Source organism: Macaca fascicularis, chromosome 9, assembly GCF_037993035.2.
Source record: "Macaca fascicularis isolate 582-1 chromosome 9, T2T-MFA8v1.1".
Classification (NCBI taxonomy): Eukaryota; Metazoa; Chordata; class Mammalia; order Primates; family Cercopithecidae; genus Macaca; species Macaca fascicularis.
Genome location: NC_088383.1, coordinates 25,369,091 through 25,396,363, shown reverse-complemented (window position 1 = coordinate 25,396,363; position 27,273 = coordinate 25,369,091). Strand labels below are relative to the sequence as shown.

General features: G+C 41.2%; 1 protein-coding gene across 16 annotated transcripts in view; it reads left to right on the top strand.

The window, feature by feature from the left end:
• The window catches only part of ARHGAP21 (Rho GTPase activating protein 21), a 132,718-nt gene extending 122,347 nt beyond the window's left edge, over positions 1 to 10,371 (top strand). For 4 of the 16 annotated variants that reach the window (XM_005564803.5, XM_045399694.3, XM_065520422.2 and 1 more), the window contains 5 exons: positions 2,180 to 2,305; positions 2,486 to 2,527; positions 2,844 to 2,949; positions 4,859 to 4,890; positions 7,888 to 10,371. In XM_005564803.5, the coding sequence (XP_005564860.3) occupies positions 2,180 to 2,305; positions 2,486 to 2,527; positions 2,844 to 2,949; positions 4,859 to 4,890; positions 7,888 to 9,582 (2,001 nt within the window). In that variant the 3' untranslated portion in view covers positions 9,583 to 10,371. Of the gene's footprint in view, positions 1 to 2,179; positions 2,306 to 2,485; positions 2,528 to 2,843; positions 2,950 to 3,247; positions 3,431 to 3,686; positions 3,961 to 4,858; positions 4,891 to 6,968; positions 7,092 to 7,887 lie in introns of those variants that run through there. The other 12 variants (XR_010577872.2, XR_012417536.1, XM_074001246.1 and 9 more) reach the window with 8 other exon arrangements.
• The last annotated feature ends 16,902 nt before the right edge of the window (positions 10,372 to 27,273 follow it).

Sequence of the window (27,273 nt, the reverse complement as noted above, 5' to 3'; positions counted from 1 at the left end):
GTGATTTAGATAGATCAGTTTAGTCGTTGTGCATGTTCTGGAAGTTGTAGTAAGGATTGATATGAGAAGAGTGTCAACCTCTATTACCTGCAAATCAAGAAGCTTACTTCCTTTAGATGCTCAATTTCCTCCGTAGTGATAGGGCTACAAAATGGTTAGGGAGAAAAAAAAAAAGGAAATGAAAGCCTAGACTGTTTCCAGAAATTCATACTGTAGGAGCCAAAGAGTTTTCAATATAATTGTAGCTGAAGTAGTCTCCAATTAATGTCAGTGTTTCCTGAAATCTATTATATCATTCATCAGTACAGAGAAAAGAGTGTTGGTCTAGTTAGTTTAGAAAGTACTGAATTAATCTTTAGCATAGGTTTTTACTGCAGAATTTTTTGTGTCTTTAATATAATTACACTGAATCTTGAAGAAGGGTATGGTATTTTATGGAATATTAAAGAAAAATAGAATTTTTAAATTTATGAATAAACTGTACACTATTTTATCAGTTTTATGTAGGAACCAGCTGAAACTGTTTACCCAGATAAAATATTACTGTGTATACATATAAATATTAATGCATGTTATCATTAGTCTAAAAACATAAATCATAGTCAAGAATCTAGTAAAAATTTTACATAAGGCATTTGAGGTGGTAGACTTGTGTTTTTTGAGCCACCAACACCAGCACAGATAGAAGAGTAGGATGAGTACATATTCTAAGAGGGAGACCAGAAACATTTCTGCGTGCCCAGTTTTAAGTACACCTTTCCCACACATAGTTTCTTTCTACCAAGCCAACTCTCTAGAAAAATCCTGATTTCAACACAATTTCCTCTTATTCCTCTGCAGTGATGGTGTCGTTAGGTATGTGCTACACTAGTTAACATGTTAGGTGTGCAGCAATTGCTTTTCCCTTTTTTCCAGTTTGGCTTTTTGAGTTCGGTGGTGATTTTTAGCCCCCTGATATGTTATTAGGGTTGATTAAAGTTATTTTAATCAAATACTGAATTCAAAATATATCAGACATTGTAAGATTTAATGAAGGAAAGCAAAAGATCCATACCTCTGACAGTCTGATAATTAAACAAGGAATACCGTCTATAGAAATTAATGCATAAACAGAGAAGTATACAAAAGAGTGAGGCATTCAGAGCAAAGCAAACCCAACCAAAGAGCTTCAGAAGATTGGTTTCAGGTAAAAATGGGTCAGAAGTAATATTTCCAACCATTGGGTGTTTACACATTAGTGATTTTGATGTACTAGAGGGAAAATCTGTAACCTTTCATATTTCTTCCACTTTCATTTCTCAAGGGGAGGGAATTTTGTTTTGTTTTTTTTTCCTTTTTTCTTCAGACAGGGTCACACTTTGTCGCCCAAGCTGCAACCTCTACCTCCTTCCACCTTAGCCTCAGAGTAGCTGGGACTACAGGCACACACCATCACGCCTGGCTATTTTTAGTAGAGATGAGGTCTTGAACTCCTGGGCTCAAGCAATCCACCTGACTCGGTCCCCCAAAGTGCTGGGACTACAGGTGTGCCTGTAATCTTCTGCAAGCTTTTTTTCCTTTGATTTTAACATTTTTATCAGTTAATCCAGCTTTGGTAACCCTCGTTTTGAACCAAATCAGTTTTTTCAATCAAAGACTTCTTGGAAAAAAAATGAATGCTAATTATGCAATGCACATTATCATTAATGCAGAAGAAACATTTTGTACACATTTGCTTTGAAAATCCTAACTAGGCCACTTGTGGTGGCTGACACATGGAATCATAGCACTTTGGGAAGCTAAGGCCAGGATTTCAAGACCTTGAAATCTTGGTCTTGTAATGTGACCTTGGCAACATTATAAGATTCTATCTTTACAAAAAAAAATTTAAAAAACTTAGCCAGGCATGGTGGTACATACCTATAGTCCTAGCTACTCAGGAGGCTGAGGCAAGAGGATCACTTGAGCCCAAGAGGTCGAGAGTGCAGTCAGCTATGATCATGCCGCTGCACTGCAGCCTGGGTGACAGTGAGACCCTGTCTCAAAAAAAAAAAAAAAAAAAAAAAAAAAACCTTGCTAGAAAGCATTTTTTAAATCTACATCAAAGCCATTTTTCTGTTTATATTCTTCTTTACCAAAAATCCTACAATGGGAATTTCAGCCTACTTCTTTAAGAAAAATTCTGGTATTTCCCATTCAGATGGAACCAAGAAACCTAGCAATAGTGTTTGGTCCAACCCTTGTTCGAACATCAGAAGACAACATGACCCACATGGTCACCCACATGCCTGACCAGTACAAGATCGTAGAAACGCTCATCCAGCACGTAAGTTCATGCTTCATCCCTACAAGAAAATTCATTTTCACGGGCAGCCACTATGTGGTCAGAGAGGTTGGTTGTAATATTTTTCCCTAAGAAAATTACCCTTTTTCTATACTATCCTCCAAGATATCAATATATTTAAAGGCTTGTTTAATTTCTCTTCTTACCTTTTTTAAATTTTAGCATGACTGGTTTTTCACAGAAGAAGGTGCTGATGAGCCTCTTGTAAGTATTGTCCGTCAGCATTTGTACTCAGTTAGTTTCATTTGGGACACAAGATCCTGGCGCGCCAACAATGTCAACTTCCTGCTTTGTATGCTATTGTCCGCTTTGCGCCCCGGAAGCAGGTCTCTAGCTCAGTTTCTGATCTAATGAATATACCAGTACAGTGCTTATTTTGCAGATAATTATGCGTAAACAGTGTAAAAACATTAAGCACAGGTGCTTTACTTAGGAATGTGTCTTTTACTAAATGTTGTTTAAATTTTAAAGAAAGTATCTTTGAAGAGATGATGAAGAGATCTTTGTTTATTAACCATAGACAACAGTGCAGGAGGAAAGCACAGTAGACTCCCAGCCAGTGCCAAACATAGATCATTTACTCACCAACATTGGAAGGACAGGAGTCTCCCCAGGAGATGTATCAGGTAACTCTTGCCTGGGCAGTCTTGACCTCTAGGCTGAAAGCTACATTCTTACAATATGAAAGAGCAAATCAATCATAGTGAATTGTTACTTATGATTTTTTTCTTTTTCTCTTCCTTTCTACTAATAAAAAACCTTAATCTTCCTTTTCCGATTGATCTGAATTATCTTCCAGTGACTCTAATGCCATTGGCAGTGCATGCAGTTGTAATGTAATGTTTGTCAGAATGGAACTATGAGGGAAATGAGCATGCAAACCACTGTTTTGTTCTTTTTTTTTTTTTTTTTTTTAATTCACAGTTTCCATGTAATAGTCATCACAAGGTAAAACAGATATATGCTACTGAGTATGTGGTTGCTGTGATGGCAGAAAGTATGATCTGGGCTGTATAAGTAGTTCTTATTCTTGAGCCAGGAGTTCTGTTTAAAAGCAGCAAGTTAAATCTGTTGAACTGGTAATGGGCTCCATTTTCATAAATAACAGTGTTTTATTTGTCACAGTAAAAGCCAGCCTATTTGAGATTTATTTTCTTCCGTTTCCTGTTGCCACCCTAATGCTTGGTTAAGTATTAGTTCTTCTAGGCTCTTTTGAATGAAAACTTTCTCCTGCCAAACTGTTGCACTAATCTAGCATGTTGTTTTACACAATGTTCTCCCTTTGTCTCTAGTTCTTGTTTTAGTCCTAAAGGGTTTTTTCAGCTCTTACTGACACAGGCAAATCTATACTGATGTTGAACAGGCGAAGTGGGAGGAGTCTATCACACGGTAATGTCACTAGTGGATTCTGTGATGTCCCTGATGGACAGCTGGAACTGTAGGAAGAAGGAGGACTGTTGTCCACACTGTAGCTGCCTTGTCTGCAGAAACCCCCGATTCTTGTAAATGCAAACATAGTTGATCTGTGGTGTAAAGTTTCTCTTAAGATTATTGTAAACAGATCACTACTACTTTCTTAAAAGTTTTTCTGCTGTTTCTTGTTATTTCTGAAGCAGACCCTGAGGAGAAATAGCATGGTATGGTCTACCAGTTCTTAAAGTCATAAAGCATTTAGCCATGTGTTAAAAGGGGCGTGGCATGGGGCTCAGCTCATTATTCTGAAAACCAATTTCCCTAATGTTGAAAGATGAAACTGCAAAATTGGTATTATCCTGAATATTGCTAGCCCCTTCCTACCCTCTTTGTAATTGTATAATCTGAGTTTTTGCCAGACAGTAAAATTATGGTCTCCATTTTTCCATTTCCATAATAGCATTTGTTAATAGATAATTGCAAAACTGGTAGCAAGTTAGTCAAAAGGATCCCTCACTGCACTGCTATGGAACTGGGGTCTGAAGCACAAAGATAAACATTATTTATTATAAAACCAAAGTGACCTGGAAGCAAGATTATCTTAATGCCTCTTTTGCATCCATACGTGTACAGCATAATGCTTAGAAAATTTAAGTCTGACAAAAATCAAACACACCAGTATGAGTGTCTCAATTGTAGCTAGGGCGGCCAACACTCTTAAAAGTTCTACATTGTGTATCAGTTTCAGATACAGGATGTGGTACATAAAAAAACAAACAAAAAACATTGTTGTTATACTGTCCTCAAGCTTCTTTATTGCTAGATTTAATATTTAGAAAATCTAATAAACACGAGTATTTCTGTTTTTGTTTAGTACAGGGCTCCTTTGCCATTTCTATCATTGAGCTGGTTCTGCCTACAATTCACAGCATCCTTTCATGGCGGTGGCTTTCTGTGGTGCAGCTTGCATCTTTGTGAGCTCTGACTATCCACTGTGTTCTATTGTTTTGAGTTTTGCTTTCACATTTTGTTCTGTGCCTGTCTTTCCATAAGTTTTGCATTGTTTGTGGAAAGCACTAAAGATTGGCTAATACTGACCATGTTTTATTTAACTTTTCACAGATTCAGCTACTAGTGACTCAACAAAATCTAAGGTAAATTGTTTCATACAATTTGAAATATTTTAGGGGGGAATTGTTGATTGTTATGGTTGATATTCAAATGCATTCCTCTCTGTGTCTAATGACAGAGCAACAAAGTATAATAAAAAATGAATTCCTAAAACAATAATACTGGATTTTGACTTGGAATACAAACTCAAAAGTTCATATTCTTCTCATTGTGCAGTTTTGGCATAATACAAAGATCTAGGCCATTCTTTAATGTGAAAATTAGGTCCTAACATATACAGAAGTGAATAATAAAACGAGAAGCCTCCCTGTACCCATCTCCAGCTCCAATAATTATCAGCACTCGGCCAGCTCTGTTTCCTCTGCATGCCACGTGCTTCCCTCCCTCTAGGACCATCTTTACACAAATCCCAAACATCGTATCATCTGTAAATAGTTCAGAAGTACTATCAATTTTTTTGTTATGCATTTTTACACTATAGTCTTGCCTTTTCAGTGAAATCACTAATTTTTTAATAATATTTTTACACAATCTGTGTTCCCTCAATTATACAACTTTTTGAATAGTTTGTTGTCAAGTCAGTGGATCTAAATTTTGCTCTGTTGAGGCAGTAGCAACTAGAATTGTCAGACTTCTTAAAACATTGTTATATTTTGTAATGAGACATGAATTTTATGTATCATGTTTAAATATCATAATAGGACTCCATATGATTAAATTATAATTCTTACAAAAATATTTTATCATGTCTCTGTTACTTGTGATGTTCATCTTTTCGCCCAGCTTTTTATCTTGAAAAATGTTAAACCTACAGAAAAGCTGCTAAAATGATAGCACCCAAATCCTTTACCCTAGATTTATCAGTTGTAAATTCACACTTTTTTTCTGAATCATTTGATAGTTAACTTGTAGAGATTTTTCTGAATCATTTGATAGTTACTTGTAGAGATAACACTACACCTAAATACTTCAGCATATATCACCAGAGAATTGAGGCATTCTCCTATATAATTACAGAGTAATTTTCATACTCAGGAAACTAATGTAGGTACAATACATTATTATCTAATGTGCAGTGTTTATACAGATTGTCCCAGTAATATTCTTTACTTCCTTATACAGAATGCAGTCAAGGATCATTCCTTCCATTTCATTGTCAAATCTCTTTAGACTTCTTTAATCTAGAACAGTTTTGTTAACTCTGTTGAAATCCCTGCTTTTCCTTTCTCTAGGTGCATTTTTCTTAACCTGTTATTACAATAGCCTTTTCATCTTATCTATAGTGGTGTTATATCATGCCTGTAATATAGTGGATATCCCAATGATATGAGTAACTACTTCTAACAGTCTCTGTAGAAAAGTAGAGTAATTTGCCCCAACACGCATATGATCATAGAATTGTAAAGAGACCCTTAAGGAAATCTTAAAGACAGTATAATCTAATTGCTTCTTGCCATGGAATTGAGATGTTTAAAAGTGAATCACTTGCTCGTACCTAGCAAGCTAGAGAGGATGGACATCAAGGTCTCCCAGTTCAGAGCCCAGTCACAACTATTAGTCTTTAGCAAAATGTGGGGAAATGTGCTGGATAATTACGAAAGTCTTTATAATATAAAAACAAAGTTATATTCATCTGTGATTTCATCTTGGTGAATTCTTTGATAGAACAGCCTGAATTTTTACTTTAAATAGAGCAGTTTTAACTTGTCTAAGATTTTTAGGCAATAGAGAAATATACTGTCGGCTTCTGTTACTCAGCGTACCTCCTGCCTACCTGCTTGTCTCAAAAAGTGTGTGGTTAAACCAGCAGATATTTAGGAACGAATTAATAGTTGCAATCGAAAACCTATTATATCTAGATGCAGTGGCTCATGCCTGTAATCCTGGCACTTTGGGAGGCTGAGGTGGGAGGATAGCTTGAGACTAAGGCTTCTAGACCAGCCTGGGCAATATGGTGAAACTCCATCTTAGAAAAAAAATGTTTTAAAGAACCCATTATACATAGCAAATAACTTTCCCAATAACAGTGCACTAAAGTGTTTCTGTGGTAAGGATTTATTTTTACTTATGTTAATTGATCTTTCCTTCCTGCCTTCCTGAGATGGGTTCTCACTCTGTCACCCAGGCTGGAGTGCAATTGTACCCTCATGCCTCACTGCAGCCTCGACTTCCCCAGGCTCAGGTGATCCTCTGACCTCGACCTCCCAAGTAGCCAGGACCACAGGTGCGTGCCACCATGCCCAGTTAATTTTTTGTAGAGACAGGGCTTCACCATGTTCCCTAGGCTGGTCTCGAACTTCTGGGCTCTAACAGTCTACCCGCCTCGGCCTCCCAAAGTGCTGGGATTACAGGCATGAGCCACCACACCTGACCTGTTTTTTGAATATTCTAATTCCGTTGTTACCTTGAGATAAATGAAGACAGTACCAACCTGATTTACTTAAGGCAGATCCTTGAAGATCCCTCCTGGATGAACTAATGGAAGACCAGAGTTTCCTTATCTCAATGAGCTTATCTGATACAGTATCTATATCATGTGATACCTGTAATTAGAAAATTAAAGTCAGTCATAAACATTTAATAACCTATATCAGACTATGATGTTTGACCATGTCACAATATTGGTTAACCTATCTCATGCCTGTGTTCCAAATGAAGGAAGTGAAGCAGGCCTGGGCACTGTGGAAGGAGGGAAGGTCAGGTGTTTGGGGGATATTGATAGGAACTGGCACTAAGCAGAGACTGTTTGCCGGAAAGGCAGATGTGTATGAGCTGTGGTTTGGCAGTTAAATACCACCAGGCAAGAAGTTGGACTCATTAAATAAAAATTTGGCTTTGGTGCAAGGTAAAAAGAGGTGTTAAAAAAAAAAAATTAAAAAAAAAAGCTAATTGCATTGTTGATGCTTCCAGAGCTTTAGTAGATAATAATTTGATAAGAAATATTTGGGAGACAAGCTTGTCGGAACATGAACTCAGCTGCATTCTCATGCTCAGAGTCTGTCTTCTCTCTCGCCTCCCAGGGTTCTTGGGGATCTGGCAAGGATCAGTATAGCAGGGAGCTGCTTGTGTCCTCCATCTTTGCAGCCGCTAGTCGCAAGAGGAAGAAGCCAAAAGAAAAAGCACAGCCTAGCAGCTCAGAAGATGAACTGGACAATGTATTTTTTAAGAAAGAAAATGTGGAACAGTGTCACAATGATACTAAAGAAGAGTCCAAAAAGGAAAGTGAGACACTGGGCAGAAAACAGAAGATCATCATTGCCAAAGACAACAGCACTAGGAAAGACCCCAGCACGACAAAAGATGAAAAGATATCACTAGGAAAAGAGAGCACGCCTTCCGAAGAACCCTCACCGCCACACAACTCAAAACATAACAAGTCCCCAACTCTCAGCTGTCGCTTTGCCATCCTGAAAGAGAGCCCCAGGTCACTTCTGGCACAGAAGTCCTCCCACCTTGAAGAGACAGGCTCTGACTCTGGCACTTTGCTTAGCACGTCTTCCCAGGCCTCCCTGGCAAGGTTTTCCATGAAGAAATCAACCAGTCCAGAAACGAAACATAGCGAGTTTTTGGCCAACATCAGCACCATCACCTCAGATTATTCCACCACATCATCTGCTACATACTTGACTAGCCTGGACTCCAGTCGACTGAGCCCTGAGGTGCAATCCATGGCAGAGAGCAAGGGGGACGAGGCAGACGACGAGAGAAGCGAACTCATCAGCGAGGGGCGGCCTGTGGAAACCGACAGCGAGAGCGAGTTTCCCGTTTTCCCCACAGCCTTGACTTCAGAGAGGCTTTTCCGAGGAAAACTGCAAGAAGTGACTAAGAACAGCCGGAGAAATTCTGAAGGAAGCGAAGTGAGTTGCACCGAGGGAAGTTTAACATCAAGTTTAGATAGCCGGAGACAGCTCTTCAGTTCCCATAAACTCATCGAATGTGATACTCTCTCCAGGAAAAAATCAGCTAGGTTCAAGTCAGATAGTGGAAGTCTAGGAGATGCCAAGAATGAGAAAGAAGCACCTTCATTAACTAAAGTGTTTGATGTTATGAAAAAAGGAAAGTCAACTGGGAGTTTACTGACCCCCACCAGAGGCGAATCCGAAAAACAGGAACCCACATGGAAAACAAAAATAGCAGATCGGTTAAAACTGAGACCCAGAGCCCCTGCGGATGACATGTTTGGAGTAGGGAACCACAAAGCGAATGCTGAGACTGCTAAAAGGAAAAGCATCCGGCGCAGACATACGCTAGGAGGGCACAGAGATGCTACTGAAATCAGTGTTTTGAATTTTTGGAAAGTGCATGAGCAGAGCGGGGAGAGAGAATCAGAACTTTCAGCTGTGAACCGGTTAAAACCAAAATGCTCAGCCCAGGACCTTTCCATCTCAGACTGGCTGGCCAGGGAACGCCTACGCACCAGTACCTCTGACCTTAGCAGAGGAGAAATCGGAGATCCCCAGACAGAGAACCCAAGCACACGAGAAACAGCCACTACCGACACACCTTTGTCTTTTCAGTGCGACACAGGCAGTTCTTCCAGCACCTTGGCTTCAACCAACAGGCCCCTTCTTTCCATACCACCGCAGTCATCTGACCAAATAAACGGAGAAGGCTTCCAGAACATGAGCAAAAATGCTAGTTCTGCAGCGAATGCCCAGCCTCGTAAACTGTCTGAAACCCCAGGCAATAAAGCAGAGTTTCATCCCTGTCTTTAAACTGGGGGTATGTCCACTCTAGCAAGTAAAAAAACTACTGTTACACGTTCCAGTAACTCTGTCAATATTTTCTTGTATCAGAATTGTTATTATGCAGCCTTCATTTGGGCTGGTTTCATCATTTTGCACTGTGAAATAGCTTTACAGTGCATTACTACAGCCAGAAGAACATATATATATATATTTAAAAATATATCGGATAGTTGCACACAAATGAGCAAGGTATTTGTTGCAACTTACTACATAGCATATACCCAAAATCACTGAAGAAAATCGCTGGCATCAGTGTGCAGCAAATTTGTTCTTTTGGTTTCATCACTAACAAAAGTGCCTCATCATAAAAATACAGTTGGTTTTTAGGGTGCCATATTGTTAAAATTAGATAACTTACATTGAATAAATGAATGCGTTTTATCGGTAACAAATTTCATTACATTTACCAGTTTTAACACAGGTGGATACAGAACTTCCATTCTTTAGTCATTCCAGGTGGATCTGAGTTTTATATTCAAACTTTTAATACAGTTTTTGAGTTTTGTGTGACTTGAATTTTTAATCTTTCTGTAAAATACGTAACTTAAATGAACATATTAAATGTGTATCTTTTCTTCAGATACCAGATTTGATATAAATGTTGTAACATAGGTGTGTAGATAGTGGATCCTGGATGGAACTGGCTTCTTTATCGAGAAGAATATAATTCTGCATGAGGACTTAATGAATCCAAACCTGTGTCATGCCTGTGTGCATACCCAATTAAACACTGGAAATAAACATTGTTTTGGTGAACTTTGCATGGCTTGAAACTTATTCTGATATATTTTTAGATGTCATCCATTTATAACTACCTTACGTGATTAAAAAGGTACCTGACTTTCAAAAGACACCTACTATATTTATACATTCCATCTTCTCCTCTTTCTTGCTGTGGTGGGCAGACACTCTTACAGATGCTTACATGAGCCTAACCTCACTTGTCGACAGATAGTATTTAATTCTTCTAGGGAAAGTAATGTACGTTAATGACCTTTTCGTGAGTGAAACGAACATGAGTTTGGAGTCACTCCAACTCTATACTTCCTAGATATGTGAACTTGAACACATTATTTAACTCCTCTGAATTTGTTTTCTCTTATAAACAGTGACAGTATTACTACCTATTATAAGGGTGATTAGATTTAAATGAGATACTGTTCCACTTACAGTGCCTGCCACACACTAGTTTCAAAATAGAACAAAGCTGTTGTTGGTAGTAATGGTTACAAAAAAATCTCAGACTGTTAAGGCTGAGAAGGACCTTAATCATCAAATCCAGAGATTTTCAACTGTCAAACCCGATACTTTCTTAAAAGTATTTTGAAATTTCCCCTTTACCATCATGAAATGAAATTCATAATATATCTAAACATAACTTTATATTCAGTATGTTACGATATAGACTATAATTCCCTATTACAGTAGAAAAGAAAAAAGTGATTTATAATAAATTTTTCAATATGCAAATGCTCAGGTACAACTACAGCACAAAAATAACATAATGCAATAGTCAGATGTTTGCTCCAGTATATAGAATCACAATGGTAACTACACATGGAGATGGTACCATGAATAGTTTGCTGCTGGTGATAAGATTTTATCAAGAGTCATGCCCTGCTTTTGAAGTTTTGAACAAAATAAAGCACACACTTCCCTTAGTTTACATGAAGGGGAGTTCTTGGAAAAGTCAGAGTATTATTAAAACTGTCAAAAACACTTTTTACTTACATGTTTTAAAAAAGTTACTTTCAAGGCTGAAATAGTTTTTTATTATTCATTCTTGCTCCTAAGTTTATTTTTTCTATTTTTTTTTCTTTTGAGACAGAGTCTCAGTCTCAAGTCTGTTGCCCAGGCTGGAGTGCAGTGGTATGACCATCACAGTTCACTGCAGAGCTGCGACTATAGGCACGTGCCACCACGCCCAGCTAACTTTTGGGGTTTTTTGTATTATTTGTAGAGATGGGCTTTCTCCATGTTGCCCAGGCTCATCTCAAACTCCCAGGCTCAAGCGATCCGCTTGCCCTGTCCTCCCAAAGTACTGGGATTACCGGCATGAGCCACCACGCTCAGCCTTTCTTTGGCTTTAATTTGCTGGACTTTTTAACTTGAGACGATTGCCTAGAAAATTGATTTTTAGTTGTTTTCTAATATCTGCGTTTTAAGGCTATACGCTGTATTTTTATTATTCATTTCAAAATGTTTTCTAGTTTCCATTCTGATTTTTTTCTTTAACCTGTGAATTACTTAGCAATGTACTGCTTAATTTCCAAACATTTGAAACCTTTCTAGTCATGTTGACTCCAGTATAATGTTACATTATCATTAAACATATATTCGAAATTGAGACATCCATTTTGACCCAGTATATGGTCAATTTTGAGAAATATTACATGATTGCTTGAAAAGAGTATGTATTCTATCCTTACTGGATGGTTTCTGTTTGGTTTATTAGGTCAAATTGAATCATGTTTTACAGATCTAGATTATTACAGATTTCTTACCTGGCTCTTACCAGTTCCTGAGAAGTGATAGAATATTATGATGTGAATGTAGATTTGCATATCTTTTGTGTCAATCTTTTATTTGGAAGTTAGTTTACTAAGTGAACATAAATTTAGAATTGTTATGTCTTTGTGGTAGATTGACTCTTCTATTATGAAATGTCCTTCATAATCAGTCTCAACCAAAGCTTTATTGCCTTAAAGTATTTTATATATTAATGTAGCTGTATTATTTTTGTTTAGTATTTGCATAATACATCGTTATCTGTTTTAATCCTTTTGTATTTTTCTCATAACAGCATATAGATTTTCTTTAAACATAGTCTAAGTTGGAATACGTAGCCCAGTTACATCTAATATAATTATTTATGTGTTTGGATTCACATCTGCATCTGAACCATTTGTTTTCTCCATGACCAGGGCATTTTGCATACTCTTTTCTCTTGTTTCTTGCCTCTTTTGGGTTAATATTTTTATTATAGCATTTCACCCTTCTATTAGCATATTTATATGTTCTTTTAGTGACATCCTTGACTTAACCAAATATAATTTAAGTTGGATTCTACTTCTTTGTGTATTTTTTTGTAGAGACCGGGTTTCGCCATGTTGCCTAGGCTGGTCTCAAACGATTTGCCTGCCTTGGCCTCCCAAAGTGCTGGGATGACAGGTGTGAGCCACTGCACTGACATGGCACATTTTCAGCTTTACTAGGTTTTGTCAAATTCATCTCCAGAGTTCACCAACCATGTATGAGGATTCTCATCTCTTCAAGGACACTAGGTACTGTCAGTGTTTAAAAATTTTGTTTTTAAAACAAAGTCAATGGGTGTGAGGTCTCTCACTGGTTTACATTTCCTTTCCTGCATTACTAGGGAAGAGACCATGTTTCAGATGTTCATTGGCTATTCTGGTTTCCAACTGAATTAACTTTTTAATTTTAATTTTAATTTTTTTGGAGACAGTCTCGCTCTGTCCCCAGGGTGGAGTAAAGTGGCATGATCTCAGCTCACTGCAACCTCCATCTCCTGGATTCAAGCAATTCTCCTGCCTCAGTCTTCCGCGTAGCTGAGATGACAGCTGCGTGCCATCACACCTGGCTAATTTTTTGTATTTTCAGTAGAGACAGGGTTTCACCATGTTGGACAGGCTGGTCTTGAACTCCTGAGCTCAGACAGTCCTCCCGCCTCAGCCTCCCAAAGTGCTGGGATTACAGGCATGAGCCACTGCATCCAGCTATGTGAACCTTTGACCATATTTCTGTTATCTTTTTCTCACAGATCTTTACAAGATCTGGACACTAATCTTAATTTCAGATCCCCTCTTTCAGTCTATAGTTTTTAAACTTGGTTTCAGGTGTTTCTTTGCATAGTTTTAAGTTTTATTTATCCTGATTTATCGGCTTTTATATGTGTATTTTGAGAACCACTAAGACATACTCCCCTATCCACAGACATATGGTATATATTTGCTTGGCTTAAAGTTGGTTTTCATGTGCTGGAATTTATTTTGTGACTGATATTAGGTGGAATGGCAGGATTATCTTTTCCTGTGGTCGTTTTTGATGAGCTTTTCGCTATAAAATGTCAGATTCCTGGATTCATATGCAAGACTACCAAATGTCCCACTTGCCATTTCACTGTAGCAAGGTTAAACACTGTAGGACACCAGCAGGGCTGCTTTAGCTGACTGATTTGTGCAACAGAGAACAGTAGGAGCCAGTTGTAACACAGTAACACATCTCAGCTGGCTGCCCAGGAAGGAAGGAGGGGAGCTGTACTAGGGGAAAAGCATCTGTTACACAGACCTCCCAGCATCCCTGCTATGAAAGCTAAATACCACCAGAGCTGGAACAGCATCTTAGGAGAGTAGAAGGAAATACACAGCAAAGGAAACTTAGTTTTTGTCCAGCCAAGGAGAAGGTTGAGACATTGTAAGATATGCTCAAACCTTCCAATGAAGCAGTTACAAAAGGAAAATACTGGGAATTAGAGATAAAGATTTATTGATTGTCACATTTGTTGACCATAGGGTCCTGAAGATGCTATCTTACAGACACAAAACAGATGTCTTGAAACCTTTACTTTCTGAGAGTAGAATGAAGATGGCAGTTGTAAAAATCTACCAACAGAACAAAGCAAAAAACTAGGTGCTCATCTATGACATCGTTCGAATTTCACCTACTCAGCATTAGATTTTAAGGTATGGATAAGCTTCCCCAGAAGGTGGAATCACTGTACCTCAGTTTTTTGGTTTTTTGTTTTGTTTTGTTTTGAGACAAAGTCTCGCTCTGTTGCCCAGTGCAGTGGCGCGATCTCAGCTCACTGCAAGCTTCGCCTCCCGGGTTCATGCCATTCTCCTGCCTCAGCCTCCCAAGTAGCTGGGACTACAGGCACCCACTACCACGCCCGGCTAGTTTTCTTTGGTATTTTTGTAGAGACGGAGTTTCACCGTGTTGGCCAGGATGGTCTCCATCTCCTGACCTCATGATCCGCCCGCCTCGGCCTCCCAAAGTGCTGGGATTACAGGTGTGAGCCACCGCGCCCGGCCTATTTTTTTGTTTTTTGAGACAGGGCCTCCCTCCCTCACCCAGGCTAGAGCACAGTGGTGCCATCTCTGCACCACTCAGGCTTTTTCATCTGAACCACACAACACAGAAAATGATTGAGTAGCTAATCTCAAAATTCTTCCGAGGATGGATGGTACCTATCCAGTACATTAGATTTGCAGAAGAAAAGTCAATTCATTACACATAACAATGTGTTTGGATCATCACATACATGTTTACGTAAAGCATTTCATGGCATATTCTTCACCAAGGCAATAAGGAAGGCACTAGATGTAATACAGTAGTTAGCTGGGATTCTGAGAGTTGGCAGGCTAACTTCAGATCCTAGCTCTGGCACTTACAGATAGTAGTATCTATCAAGTATTTAATGAATATGTCAGGGCTAATAAAGTGCCCGATACATAATAACTGCCATATATATCAATTATCCACAAGACTGTAAATCCCACCAAGGTAGAGGTCTTTGGTTTACTGGTGTATTCCATGCCTGGAACAATTGGCAGGAACATAGTTGGCACACAGAAAATATTTGTTGGATGGAGAGGGATTTTGTTCAAAGCCTAGACTGAGAAAAAGAATTACATGGTTAGGAGCAGGGCCATTGTATAATTTATCTAACACTGGACACCTGAAAATAAAGGACCTTGATCTATATTGCATTGATTGTTGTGTGTGATAGGAAGTGGGGATCTATATTTTTTATCCTGTAGTCCCAATACCATGTACTGAAAGTACCCCGCTTCCCCTCCGGGGTGCAATGCCAGCTCTGCCATGTCACTTCCCATATATGTGTTGGACTGTGTGGGGCTCACTGTTCCATTGGCCAGTTCTAGTCCACTGGTCCTAATACACACCTTATAAATCTTGATAGGAAAGCTTCCCTGCCTGTTTCCTCTTATCCAGGCCATTCTGGATCCTATGAGCTTCCACATGAATTTCTTTTATAACTCAATATGACGTTGTCTTTACTTTTATTGAGAAGATTCTTCTGTTCTCTTTAATTTCTCAAGTTGAATGCTTAGGCCAAGTATCAGTTATTTAAGATTATACATTTCCTTGTAAATAGTATAAACTGTGTCAAACAAGATTTAATGCTAAGCATTTTTGTATTTCCTGTCATGATTTTGTCTTGACACATGGGTTGTTGGAAGTATGTTTTAAATTTTCCAAAGAGATGGAACTTTTCTAGTTTTTCTTTTTGTAGTTTTCTAAACTGCATTGTGGCAGAGTATGTGGTCTATGTGATCCTAGCTCTTTGAAATTTGTTGAGGGAAGTATACAATCAGTCCTAACTAATGTATCTGCGTTTGAGAAAGATCTGTACTTTGCAGTTGAAAGGCACACATCATTGAGTGTATGTCTGTTGTGATTTCAAATTCATACTTGATCTGATGCATCAAAATTCATCTGATTTTGGGGGGTCTATCAGTTGCTGAGCATGGCTGCCTCTTGGGGTAGATGATGAATTTGTCACTTTGTCCTTATTGGTTTTTCTTTTTGTTATTTTTTTTTTTGCACATTTAGAATGGCTATAACTTCCTGTTTCTTCTAGTACACTTGTGATTACATAATAATTAAATTATTATTTTCTAGTGATTCTTTTCATTTCTACTTTTACTTAAAGTCTATTTTGTATTTTACCATGTATTAATTTAGTTACACTAGCTTTGTTTTGGTTTGTATGTTTTTCATTCTTGTATTTTTTCCATTCCATTTCAGTCAGTTCTAACTAATGTTGTAGGTGTGTTTGAAAAAGATATGTACTCTCCAGTTGAAAGGCACACACCATTGAGGAAATACAATCTTTAATATCTTTTGTCTGTATATTAAATGCCACAGAGCTGCATTTCCTTTCCTTTCCCTTTTTAAATTAGTCTTACAAACCGTATCATTTAACTTCCCCAGTTAGTCATTTTCCATTGATAGTACTTAACTGATCTGTTTTCATCACCTGGTTGAATTGCATTTTGGGTTTTGTTTTGTTTTTTTCCTGTGACCCCTTTTTAGTGACATGTTTTTCATTCTTACTTTAATTTAGATGGATTTTTTCCTTCACTTTTCGTTTCCTCCCTAATTTCTATCCTTTTAGTGCATACCCTAGGAAATTTAATATGCATAGGAAACAAATTTAATCAATAGCTATACCTTTCTCACAAGCAACACAAAGATCTAAGCCTACGTTAAGTCCAGTCATCCTCTCCCAATTTATATACTACCATTGTTGTTTTATACAATCAATGCTAATGGTTAGATTTACTTATATTTTTACCATTTTCAATAATCACTGTTCCTTCCTGAACTGCAGACCTACCTTGTAGGATAATTTTCCTTCTACCTAAATTGTGTATTTCAGAAGTTTTAGTGAGAGTCGTTAGGGATAAACATTTTCAGCTTTGGTTTATCTTTAAATGTAATTATTTTGCTTTCACACTTGAAAGACCATTTTGCTGGATACACAAATAGGTACACAGCAATCTTTTTCCCTCAACATTTTGGAGATACTAGTTTTCTTGGCTTCTGGTGTTGCAGTTATGAATCAGTTTTCAGTCGAGGTCTGTGTATTTTTATTCTCAGACTGCTGTAAGATCGTTTCTTTGTCTTGGGTGTTCTGAGGCTTTGCTGCAATGTGTCTAGATGTGGGTTTCTTTTCTGCTTAGGATTTGTTTGGCTTGCTGAAACTGAGGATTGGTATCTTTTGTCGATTCTGTAAAGTGTCTCAGTCACTTTTAATATTGGCTTTTCCCCCTTTCGTCTGTTATCTCCTTTTGGAGCTCCTCCTGTTAAATGTACGTTGAATGAACTTACAATAAGGTATTTTTTACCTTATTATTTATATTTTACTTCTCATTTTCTCTCTGTGCTGCGTTCTGGGTAAGCTCTCCAGAACTATATTCCAATTTATTATTTTACTTTCAGCCATGTCTTATTAATCTGTTCAGTGAGTTTTAAATTTCACTTATCTCACTTCTAGAAAGTTCTCTTTAGCTGTTTTTTAAAACAGCCTAGTTTTCAGATCTCTTTTGCTTGCATCACATTTTATCCCCTTTTATTTCTGTAAAATATAAAACATTTTATAAGAATTATAGGACCAAACTGCCTGACTTCAAATCTAGACCTTGCCATTTACAAAGTGGATGAGTTTGGACAAGCTACCCAACTTACATGTTAGTTTTTGTGATATGTAAAATGAGAGAAATAATACTCCTTCTCTCAGTTACTGTGTTTTCTGTTATTTTATATCTGGATCCAATAGCTATCATACCTTCAGTTTTAGCAGGTTTGATTCTTTGATATTTCTACTGACTCGTGCCTATGGTGATCTGCTTTCTCATATAGTAAAGCATGCGTTCACAGTTTATAGAAATCAGGATAATAGACTTATTTTATCATTATCTTTGAGCCAGAAAAGCAAACATTTGTCATGGTGTACATAGTTCAATATACCCAAATGAATTTTATCTTGTTTTAATCTTTGAGAATACCCAAAGAGTGCTTTTTAAAGACTAAGGGGGAGGAGAAATACAATCATATTGATAAATGCACATTTACACAGTGACTTTGGAAGACAGCAGAAGATTCCTAGTAGCTCAGACTCAAACAGGAGTCTCAGGAAGGTTTTCCTAGAGGATTTCTTATCTTAAGAATCTGAGAATAAAAGTCTATCGGTAAGTAAAACCAATGAGAGCCACCGTGAAGCCAGGTGACTTTATAATAATATGCTCCCCTGTGGCTAACCTCAGATACCAAGAAATCAAAAACCATTAACCTGGGCAATAAGCCTTGACATTTTTAGACTATACTGTTGACCAAAAAAAGAAAGTCTCCTTTATTTCATGTTTCAAGCAGCCAGAGAGCCTTGCATCTTTATCATTCTCTTCGTTTTGGCCCAAGTGACTGACTCGAAAAGCCTGGTAAAGTTTCCCTTAGGCCATGTTGACTTTCTTATAACATTACATATTTTTCCTTCTCATGAATTCCTACAAGGAGAAATACCCAATTATTCCCTTTCCATTTTCCATGAGTGACCTCTTCTGCAAACCTACATATGGTCCCACAGGATGCTTGGGCTGTAGGATAATGAGGGGAACCAGAGCTTTGTTTACAGACCCTCGTGGTTCTTGGTGGGTCATTATCGATTAGCAGACACTTCCCATCCCTGCCCTGAGAAAACATCATTCAAACAGAGGGATTTATCCTCAAAGAAGAGATGAGCAAAATAATCTTACGCTTGGAGATTTCTCATGGAGGGGTTGGAGAAAACAGAACAAGAACTTAAATCATGTAGTCGACCACAAAAACAGAAATGTGGATTTTTCTTGTTTGAAAGAGTGCTGTATTACAGTTCTAGTATTGACAGCATTTTAAATGTTAGAAAATAGTCATCATCCCATTCCTCCAGCCTATTTTAGCAGAAATCATGCAAACAAAAGTCATAAAACTGTAGCTTTAGCATTTCTTCCTTCCTTGGGTTTCTTACCCAGCTGAGAAAGGGCTGAAAACTGAAGATCCACCCATGATGTCCTTTCTTACGTAACCTTGTCCGGGAGTTTGTCACGATCATGCCCTCCAGCTGCAGCTCCTGATAGCTTTTTCCAGCCTGTCCCTCATCTAATTATTTTCATCTCATGTGGTCTTACTGAACTGATTGCTTGCCTGTGGCCATAAGACAATGTTCAAGGCGAACAAAAAGATGTCACATAAAAATCCAGACTTTTTAAAAACTAGAAGGTCTAGTAGCGCCAGTCCTACTACAGGGTAGTGGCAGGTTGCATTCGCCCCTCAGAGAGTATGTGTGCTCCCCAGTTTTCTCAACCCCACCAGGCTGCTTCCCCACTTGCCTGCACCTGCTGCACAACAGTTGGCAATCACTGCTTTAAACTCCAAATGACTACCCTCACTCCTGACATGAATGAGATGTCCTTGAATTACAAATACAACAACCCTTTGGCCTCTACCCAGCGCCAATACATTCTACCAAACTGACTTCGTCTCTACCCGATCCCAGCAATTCATCTAGGATAAGAATAGGAAAGGACAATTGAGAAGCAGTTCTCCTTTGGACATATGCATTTCCATAATGCCAAACTGCTTGCCTCCACCACTTCCTGTATAACAGCCAGCATTCACTGACACATACTGTGTGCCAGGCCCTGTCCCAAGTATTTGATATGCATCAATACACAGGTCTCACAACTGCCCAGTGAAACAGATTGTGATGCAGAGTCCTGGTTATTTCCCAGTACTGCTTCTTGGAAACCACACTTCTCAGCCTCTTTCGCAGCTAGGTGTGGCCACGGGACTGAGTTCGTGCCCATTGCCTAGAAGAAGTGGTTTAACGCAAACTCCAGCCACTGCCTGCACACGCAGCGGGCACGGGCTTCTACATGCTTTCCTCTTACCACAGACTGGACACAGCCCAGCTTCCACATCCCCTTGAAACACGTGGGAATCTCAAAACGAGAGCCTTGCACAGTGGATCCCAAGTAGATGACACTGTGGGTCGCCTACCTCTGGGCTGCTTGGACATGAGAAATCAACTTCTCTCGTTTCAGCCATTATTACTTTGGGTTTTCTGTCATGTGCAGCTGAACCTAGCCCCAGATGATGCAGGAGTATAATATCCCTGTCTTACGATGAAGAAACTCAGGCACAGAGAGATTCAGCCGTTTGTCCAAGGTTAGCTCGGGACAGTCTTAAGAATGGAAAATCTGAGATCTCCACCTAGATCAAATCCCACCCCGCCCCCAGCATGTTCTAATGGTTAGTGACAGGGTTAGGATCAGATCCACCCCCTTATCCCCAGCATGTTCTAATGGTTAGTGATGGTGTTAGGATCAGATCCCCCCACCCCTGGCATGTTCTAATGGTTACTGATGGTGTTAGGATCAGATCCCTCCTTATCCCCAGCATGTTCTAGTGGTTAGCCATGGTGTTAGGATCAGATCCCCCGACCCCCCGCATGTTCTAATGGTTAGCGATGGTGTTAGGATCAGATCCCCCGACCCCCCGCATGTTCTAATGGTTAGTGATGGTGTTAGAATCTGTCAGATTGACTTCAGTGGTTCCAGTTTTCGTTTTGATAACATAGAATTCCAGAACTTATAAAAATTTGAGAGATTTCTACCCCTTTGTAATATACTAAGAACACAAAAGTAAATGGAAACCTCAGGTTAGTATTGTGTATTTGAATAAAATCTAGCCCACCTGAGGATTTTGTTTTTGAGACAGTCCCACTCTGTCATCCAGACTGGAGTACAGTGGCGAGATCTCGGCTCACTGCGACCTCCGCCTCCTGGGTTCAAGTGATTCTCATGCTTCAGCCTCCCGAGTAACTGGGATTATAGGTGTGTGCCACCATGCCCGGCTAATTTTTTCTACTCTTAGTAGAGATGGGGTTTCACTGTGTTGACCAGGCTGGTCTCAAACTTCTGGCCTCAAGTGATCCACCCACCTCAGCCTCCCAAAGTGCTGGGATTACAGGCATAAGCCACCCCACCTGGCCCACTTGAGGATTTTTAGATGATGGCGTATTATTTATGCCACTTAGAAATGAAGTTTTTCTTTTTTTTTTTTTTTTCCATGCCCCAACATTACAAGACATAAGGCTTTTCTGAAACAATAGAATTTACTGGGTGAAGTATATAAAAAAATAAAACAGAACACATAGAACACAGAAGTTTGTTTAAATGCATTTAACTTCTCTTACATACATAATTTAAACATGCTTTTAATTGCTAACTCAGTCATTTTCATAAGCAATCTCAGTTTTTCACAGGAGAATGAAGCGCAGAGTAAGAGCTATGAGAAATGAAACTCCCTCAAGGAAAGATGCTTTGATTGCTTTAAAGTTATTTCATTTTCTGCTACCAAAAGTCATTTCGGAGAGAGGTAAAATACTTATTTGCAATGAGTCAAGCTGAACAATACTACACAGCTCAATTCCTACTTGAAATTCAAATAACAGCTTTGTGCACACAAATTCTTTTCTTAAAAGCAAAACAAAATATGTCAGGTCTGCAAAGATTCCGTTGCCACATTCTAGGATGATTGCCCTCATTTTGTTCCCCAGAGCTTTTCCACTGACAACACTGGCTTTGCAGACGTTGCCTGGATTCTTCCCTGACTCAACCTCTGTTGCCTTTTTGGAGGTTCTTGGCTTCTGGAAGCTGCTCACACATCGTGGCCACTCTCCCTGACTTCAGAGCCGCACTTGTCACCATCACATCACTCACAATGTCACTGTCTCCTCAGCCACCTTCTCCTATCCCTAATGATCTTCTCTCCCTCCTTCTTTCCTTTGTTCCAGGCAACAACAATTGCTACCTCCAATCAGGTGCCATTTTCCAGCCCTGTTTCCCACTGGGGAAGCCCTGAGCAGAGGTCTTGGGAGAAAGAAACTGATTGGGTCACTTCACTTCCTCAAAGCCTTGCTCGAGTCTTTTCTAGTTCTGCGGCAGGAAGACAACCTAGCAGAAAGCCATTTTTCTTTCCTGGGGCACCAGAGGCTGGCACTGAGGTGTGGAAGGTAGCCAGAACCTCAGGCAGGCTTGGAGCTGACGCCCAGGTGTGGAACTCTCTCAGCTAGGCCACGTGCCACTCAGGTCCATCTGCGGGACTGCGCTCTTCCCAGATCAAGCTGCTGTCACCACCTCAGGGGGTACCAGAAGTGGAGTGGCATTTTCTCTGGCAGCAAAGGGGGCCGTTAAAGCCCAGAGGTGGTAGATGGTATGGCTGCACACAGGATGGGGGTGTTTTGGGGAAGCATTTTTTGGGAGGTCGGCCCTTTAGACTATGGTGTGACTGACCTTGAGACAGCAATTGAGCTAATTTTTCAAAACCTTGGTCTCCAGTTAAAAAAAAAAATGTAAAGATCTTGTTCATTTTTCTCAATGCCTCCACCTAGACAGAAGCACCTGACATTGCCGTAGCTAAAGAATACGGGAAATGTGCCCAACTGCCTGGACAGTGACTGACATGATGGAATCCAGAGATGACCCCCCGGTGTCGCCCATGGGCAAGCAGTGTGTTTTAATGCTGCAGAAGGTGGAGGTGGAAGGAAGGGGTGGGGAAGTGAGGCCTCGGACCAGTTGGGAGCAAGTCGCCCCACTCGGCTCGACAGGCATTGGGTAGGGTCACCCACTTTGTCAGGCTCTGCCTCCCATCCCCTGAGCTTCTGCACAGCCACAGATCAGACTCAGGAGCCCCCTCTGCCTTCTTTTCTTTTTCTATTTTCTTTCCTTCATTTATTTAGAGACAGGGTCTTGCTCTGTCTCCCAGGCTGGAGTGCAGTGGCATGATCATGGATCACTACAACCTCGACCTCCCAGTCTCAAGCGATCCTCCCACCTCAGCCTCCCAGTAACTGGAACTACAGGTACAAACCACCACACCTGGCCATTAATAATTTTTTTTTTTTTTAAGATAAGGTCTCACTATGTTGCCCACTCTGGTCTCAAGCTCCTGGGTTCCAGCAGTCCTCCTGCCTGGGCCTCCCAAAGTGCTGAGATCACAGGTACCCAGCCCCCCTCAGCTCTTTCTGAGCTTCCAGCTCCCTTTTGTCATTCCCCTCACTGCTTTCAAAATGCTTTTCAAAACAGTTTTCTGCTGAAAATCCACGAATACGTTGCTTTTGCCTATAAAGCAAGTGACTAAAACTTGGTTGCCTAGCATAGGAAGCCCTTATTTTAGGTCTAACTACTCCTACGCCAACACACTCTGCCCTCCGGCCTAATGACTTGTGTCCTCAGCTTGCGGTAAAGTGGGCCCTCTCTTCTCTGCACTTGCACCTACCCGGAACCTTCACACTGGCGGCACCATGACTGTGTGTCCATTTTCTGCCTTTCCTGCCGGATTTTGAGATCCTTGAGGACAGGGGTGGAGTGTTACCCACATTGCTGACTAAGGAGGCACACAGGAGACCTGGTGGCATTGCAAGTTTTGTGCCCTTAGGCAGGTGAGCAGTGGGGGAGACCACACTCTCTAAGGCATGCAGGGCCAGCGCCTCTCCAGGGAAGAGGGCCAGAGTGACCAGGGCCGGGTTGAGGTGGAGCAAATCTTCAGCAAAGCTCCTCCACCACACGGTGGGCGCCTGCTCCTCCTCCTGCACGCCACTGGCTGCCGCTCCCGAGTCCTGGTGACCAGATGGCTCAGCATCCTTCTCCTGCATCCCGCCTCTGCCTGCCCACTCCTTTCCTCTTCTCCCTGCCCATCAAGCTTCTGCTCAGTGACCGCTCTTCCGGGAGGCTTTCCTTTCTGCCCAGAGCACAGCTTCTCTATCTCGAGGTGCCAACGTTTCTCATGCCCTTTCTGCTTGGAAGAGGAGAGATTTCAAGACCCCAGGTCACTCCTTCTAGGTCACAGTCTAGCTTTTCCAGGAACAGGATCTCTGAGAAGTCATGAGCACATCAGACAAGATCTCTGATGGGGTTCTTAGAACATTGGGATGTGGTGTGTTCTTTTCAGAAGGAAGAGCCCTGGGTTCTCTCGAGAACAAAGCTGAGGGTGCCTCAGACCTGGCCCTGGGCCTCAAAGCTACGGGAGATGGAGCAGCGCCAGGTGTATCTGTCTCTGCCTCTCTCCTGCCCCCCAACCCCTAACCCCCCGGGTTCTTCAGCTTCTCTGGGCATACCTGCCTTCTTCCTCTCCTTTCCTTCTGGTCCCTTCCTAACTGCAGCTGGCTCCAGGCCAACTAGGAGCCTAACTGCCAGTTTTGAATGAAACTGAGTTTATCAACTTAGCTGGCAGCCCCTGTCCCCAGGAGCCAACAGAGGCTAGAAGAGCACAGCTGGAGATCCACCTGTGTGGGTCCCCTTGGGGCAGCCTCACTATCAGGGACTGGATTGTTGGCAGGGCTACAATGGCACAACCACAATGCAAAAATTTAAGAGTTTTTAGTACTTACAGACCCTGGTGGGGGTACTTGGCACACCTGGAGGTTGCGTGCACACACGTGCACACACACACACACACACACACACACACACATACAAGCACATGCATACACATGGAAGTTGGGGGGTGCAAACAGGGAATGAGAAGGGATCCCCTTGTTTGAGCAGGGCCTTTATTGGGTCCAGGGTGTTACCCAAACAGGTTTCCCACAGGGACCATTTCTTGGTGGGTTTCAGGCAAGCAAGCAAGAGTCCCAGGAGGCCACATTGTGACCTCACAAGCAGGGCACGCCCCCTGCTAGGTGGGAGAGGCGCCTCCAAGTTCTTATCTCTGGCCACCAGCTGGAGCCATTTGGGTGGGGTGGAGTACTTACTGGAAACCCCATCAAGGGAACTAAGCCCTGCTCCTGGTATGTGAAAGGTAAACTTATATTAAAAACTGGATGCTGAGGCCACATAAAATTAGAAGCACTCCCTGTACTCCCATTTCTCAATGCTGCCTTCAGCTTCTGCCCTGCTGCTAAGAGTTTTTTTTGAGACAGAGTCTCGCTCTGTCGCCCAGGCTGGAGTACAGTGGCGCGATCTCGGCTCACTGCTAGCTCCGCCTCCCGGGTTCACGCCATTCCCATGCCTCAGCCTCCCGAGTAGGTGGGACTACAGGTACCCGCCACCACGCCCGGCTAATTTTTTTGTATTTTTAGTAGAGACGGGGTTTCATTGTGTTAGCCAGGAAGGTCTCGATCTCCTGACCTCGTGATCCGTCCACCTCGGCCTCCCAAAGTGCTGGGATTACAGGCGTGAGCACCGCGTCCGGCCTGAGGGAGGATTCTTAGGTCAGCTGCCCCTCAATCCTCAGCCATATAGAACTCAGAAGAGTGGGTCACAGGGCCCCAAGTTGGTGAAGGTGGCTGTGGAGGGTCTGCGTGATGCTGTTACCCCAATCCCTTTGGGCCTTGCACTCCTTAAAGACAATCCTTTAATTTTTTTTTTTTTTTTTTTTTGAGACAAATCTTGGCCCACTGCAAACTCTGCCTCCCAGGTTCAAGCGATTCTCCTGCCTCAGCCTTCTGAGTAGCTGGGATTACAGGCGCCCACTGCCACGCCTGGCTAATTTTTGTGTTTTTAGTAGAGATGGGGTTTTGCCATGTTAACCAGCTGGTCTTGAACTCCTGACCTCGAGTGATTCATCTGCCTCAGCTTCCCAACATGCTGGGATTACAGGCCACCGTACCCCACCAACGCTCCTTTTCCTTAATCTGGCCTATGTTCATCCTTGGAGGGTGCGGTCTACATCCTGCCGATGGCCTGACCCCCATGCCTGCAAGAAGGCTGCAGGCTGGCAGACGTGGGGAGCTCTGGCCAGGAGAGTGGCTTCTTCTCTGTTGCAGAGCCAATCAAAGCCTCCCTGGCAGCCCTGCTCTTCAACGGGCCCTCACGGCTGTCTCCAGGAAGACCCCCTTCCCAGAACTGCTCTCAGCCCTTTCCTCCTGCTTCCCGAACAATGAATCAACATATCTGGGGACATCAGGGCTTTGACCTGGAGATAAGCACGTGTGCTTCACACTCCCAGGCTAAGAGAAGGCTGCAGGTTGGCCTCTGCAAATTAAGATGACCTGGTATGCCAGTGTGGCTGAGAACCAACCACTGGGCAGGGCTCAGGACAATGGTACAAGTAGATGTGTACATACCATATGTGTACATGTAGAAAAGTAATACATCAAGCTGATGAACCGCTAAATAAATCTGTTTTATGCTTCTGACTGGATAAGCCTATTTTCATAAATTCCATCAACATCCTACTGTAAACAGCCATCCCTTGGAGACCTCTCTGGCCTTGAAGTCTGTACCCCAAAGCTTTCTACCATCTGGACGTTGGACCTAGGGTAGAACGTCTTGAGTCCCAGAGGGCAGGCTTGGGGCATTTGGGCAGAGTTCCAGGGTCCCTGCACTTGGAGCATGGCCAGCGTAAGTGGACATGTGTCTGGATCAGGTGTCTGTCCTCACACTTGGAGCATGTCTGCTTACATTGGCCATGTTCCAAGTGCGGGGAGACCCTCTTGTAGGCATCAGGCCCTGAAGATGCCTCCTCTGCAGGATCAGTGTCACCTGAGCAGGGCCACCATAGAGCCCTCTGAAGTAGAGGCCTGGGTCCTTCTGGCTCAGATCTCAGGGCAGTTCTTTTTGCTGTCAGGTTTTAATAATCTAGGCCAGGATCTAATAATAAAAATAGCGAACATTATTGAGCACTAAGTCACAGATGTTTTAAGCTCTTTGCACATGTGACCCGATTTATTCTCACAACAATTTCATGAGATGGACTATGATTTATATTCCTTCTAGAGAGGGGGGAAACTTAGGAACAGAGAGTTTAAGAAAGTACCCAAGTCTTCGAAGCTGGTAGGTAGTGTAACCATGTTAATATCCAGGCAGCCTGTCACTGGAGCTCTGTTCTTAACCACTATAATATATACTGCTTTGTCAGTGTACCATATTAATAACTATGCCTAATCAATGTCGTTAATCACATTAACAGAATAAAGGGGAAAATATGAGGTGGTCATCTCAATAGATGTGGAAAAAGCATTTAATACGATTTCATATTCCTTCATAAGGTGGAAGAAAAAACTGAGCAAATTGGGAATAGAATATAATCTGATAAAATATAATCTTATGAAGATTATTCTACCGTAGAACCTAT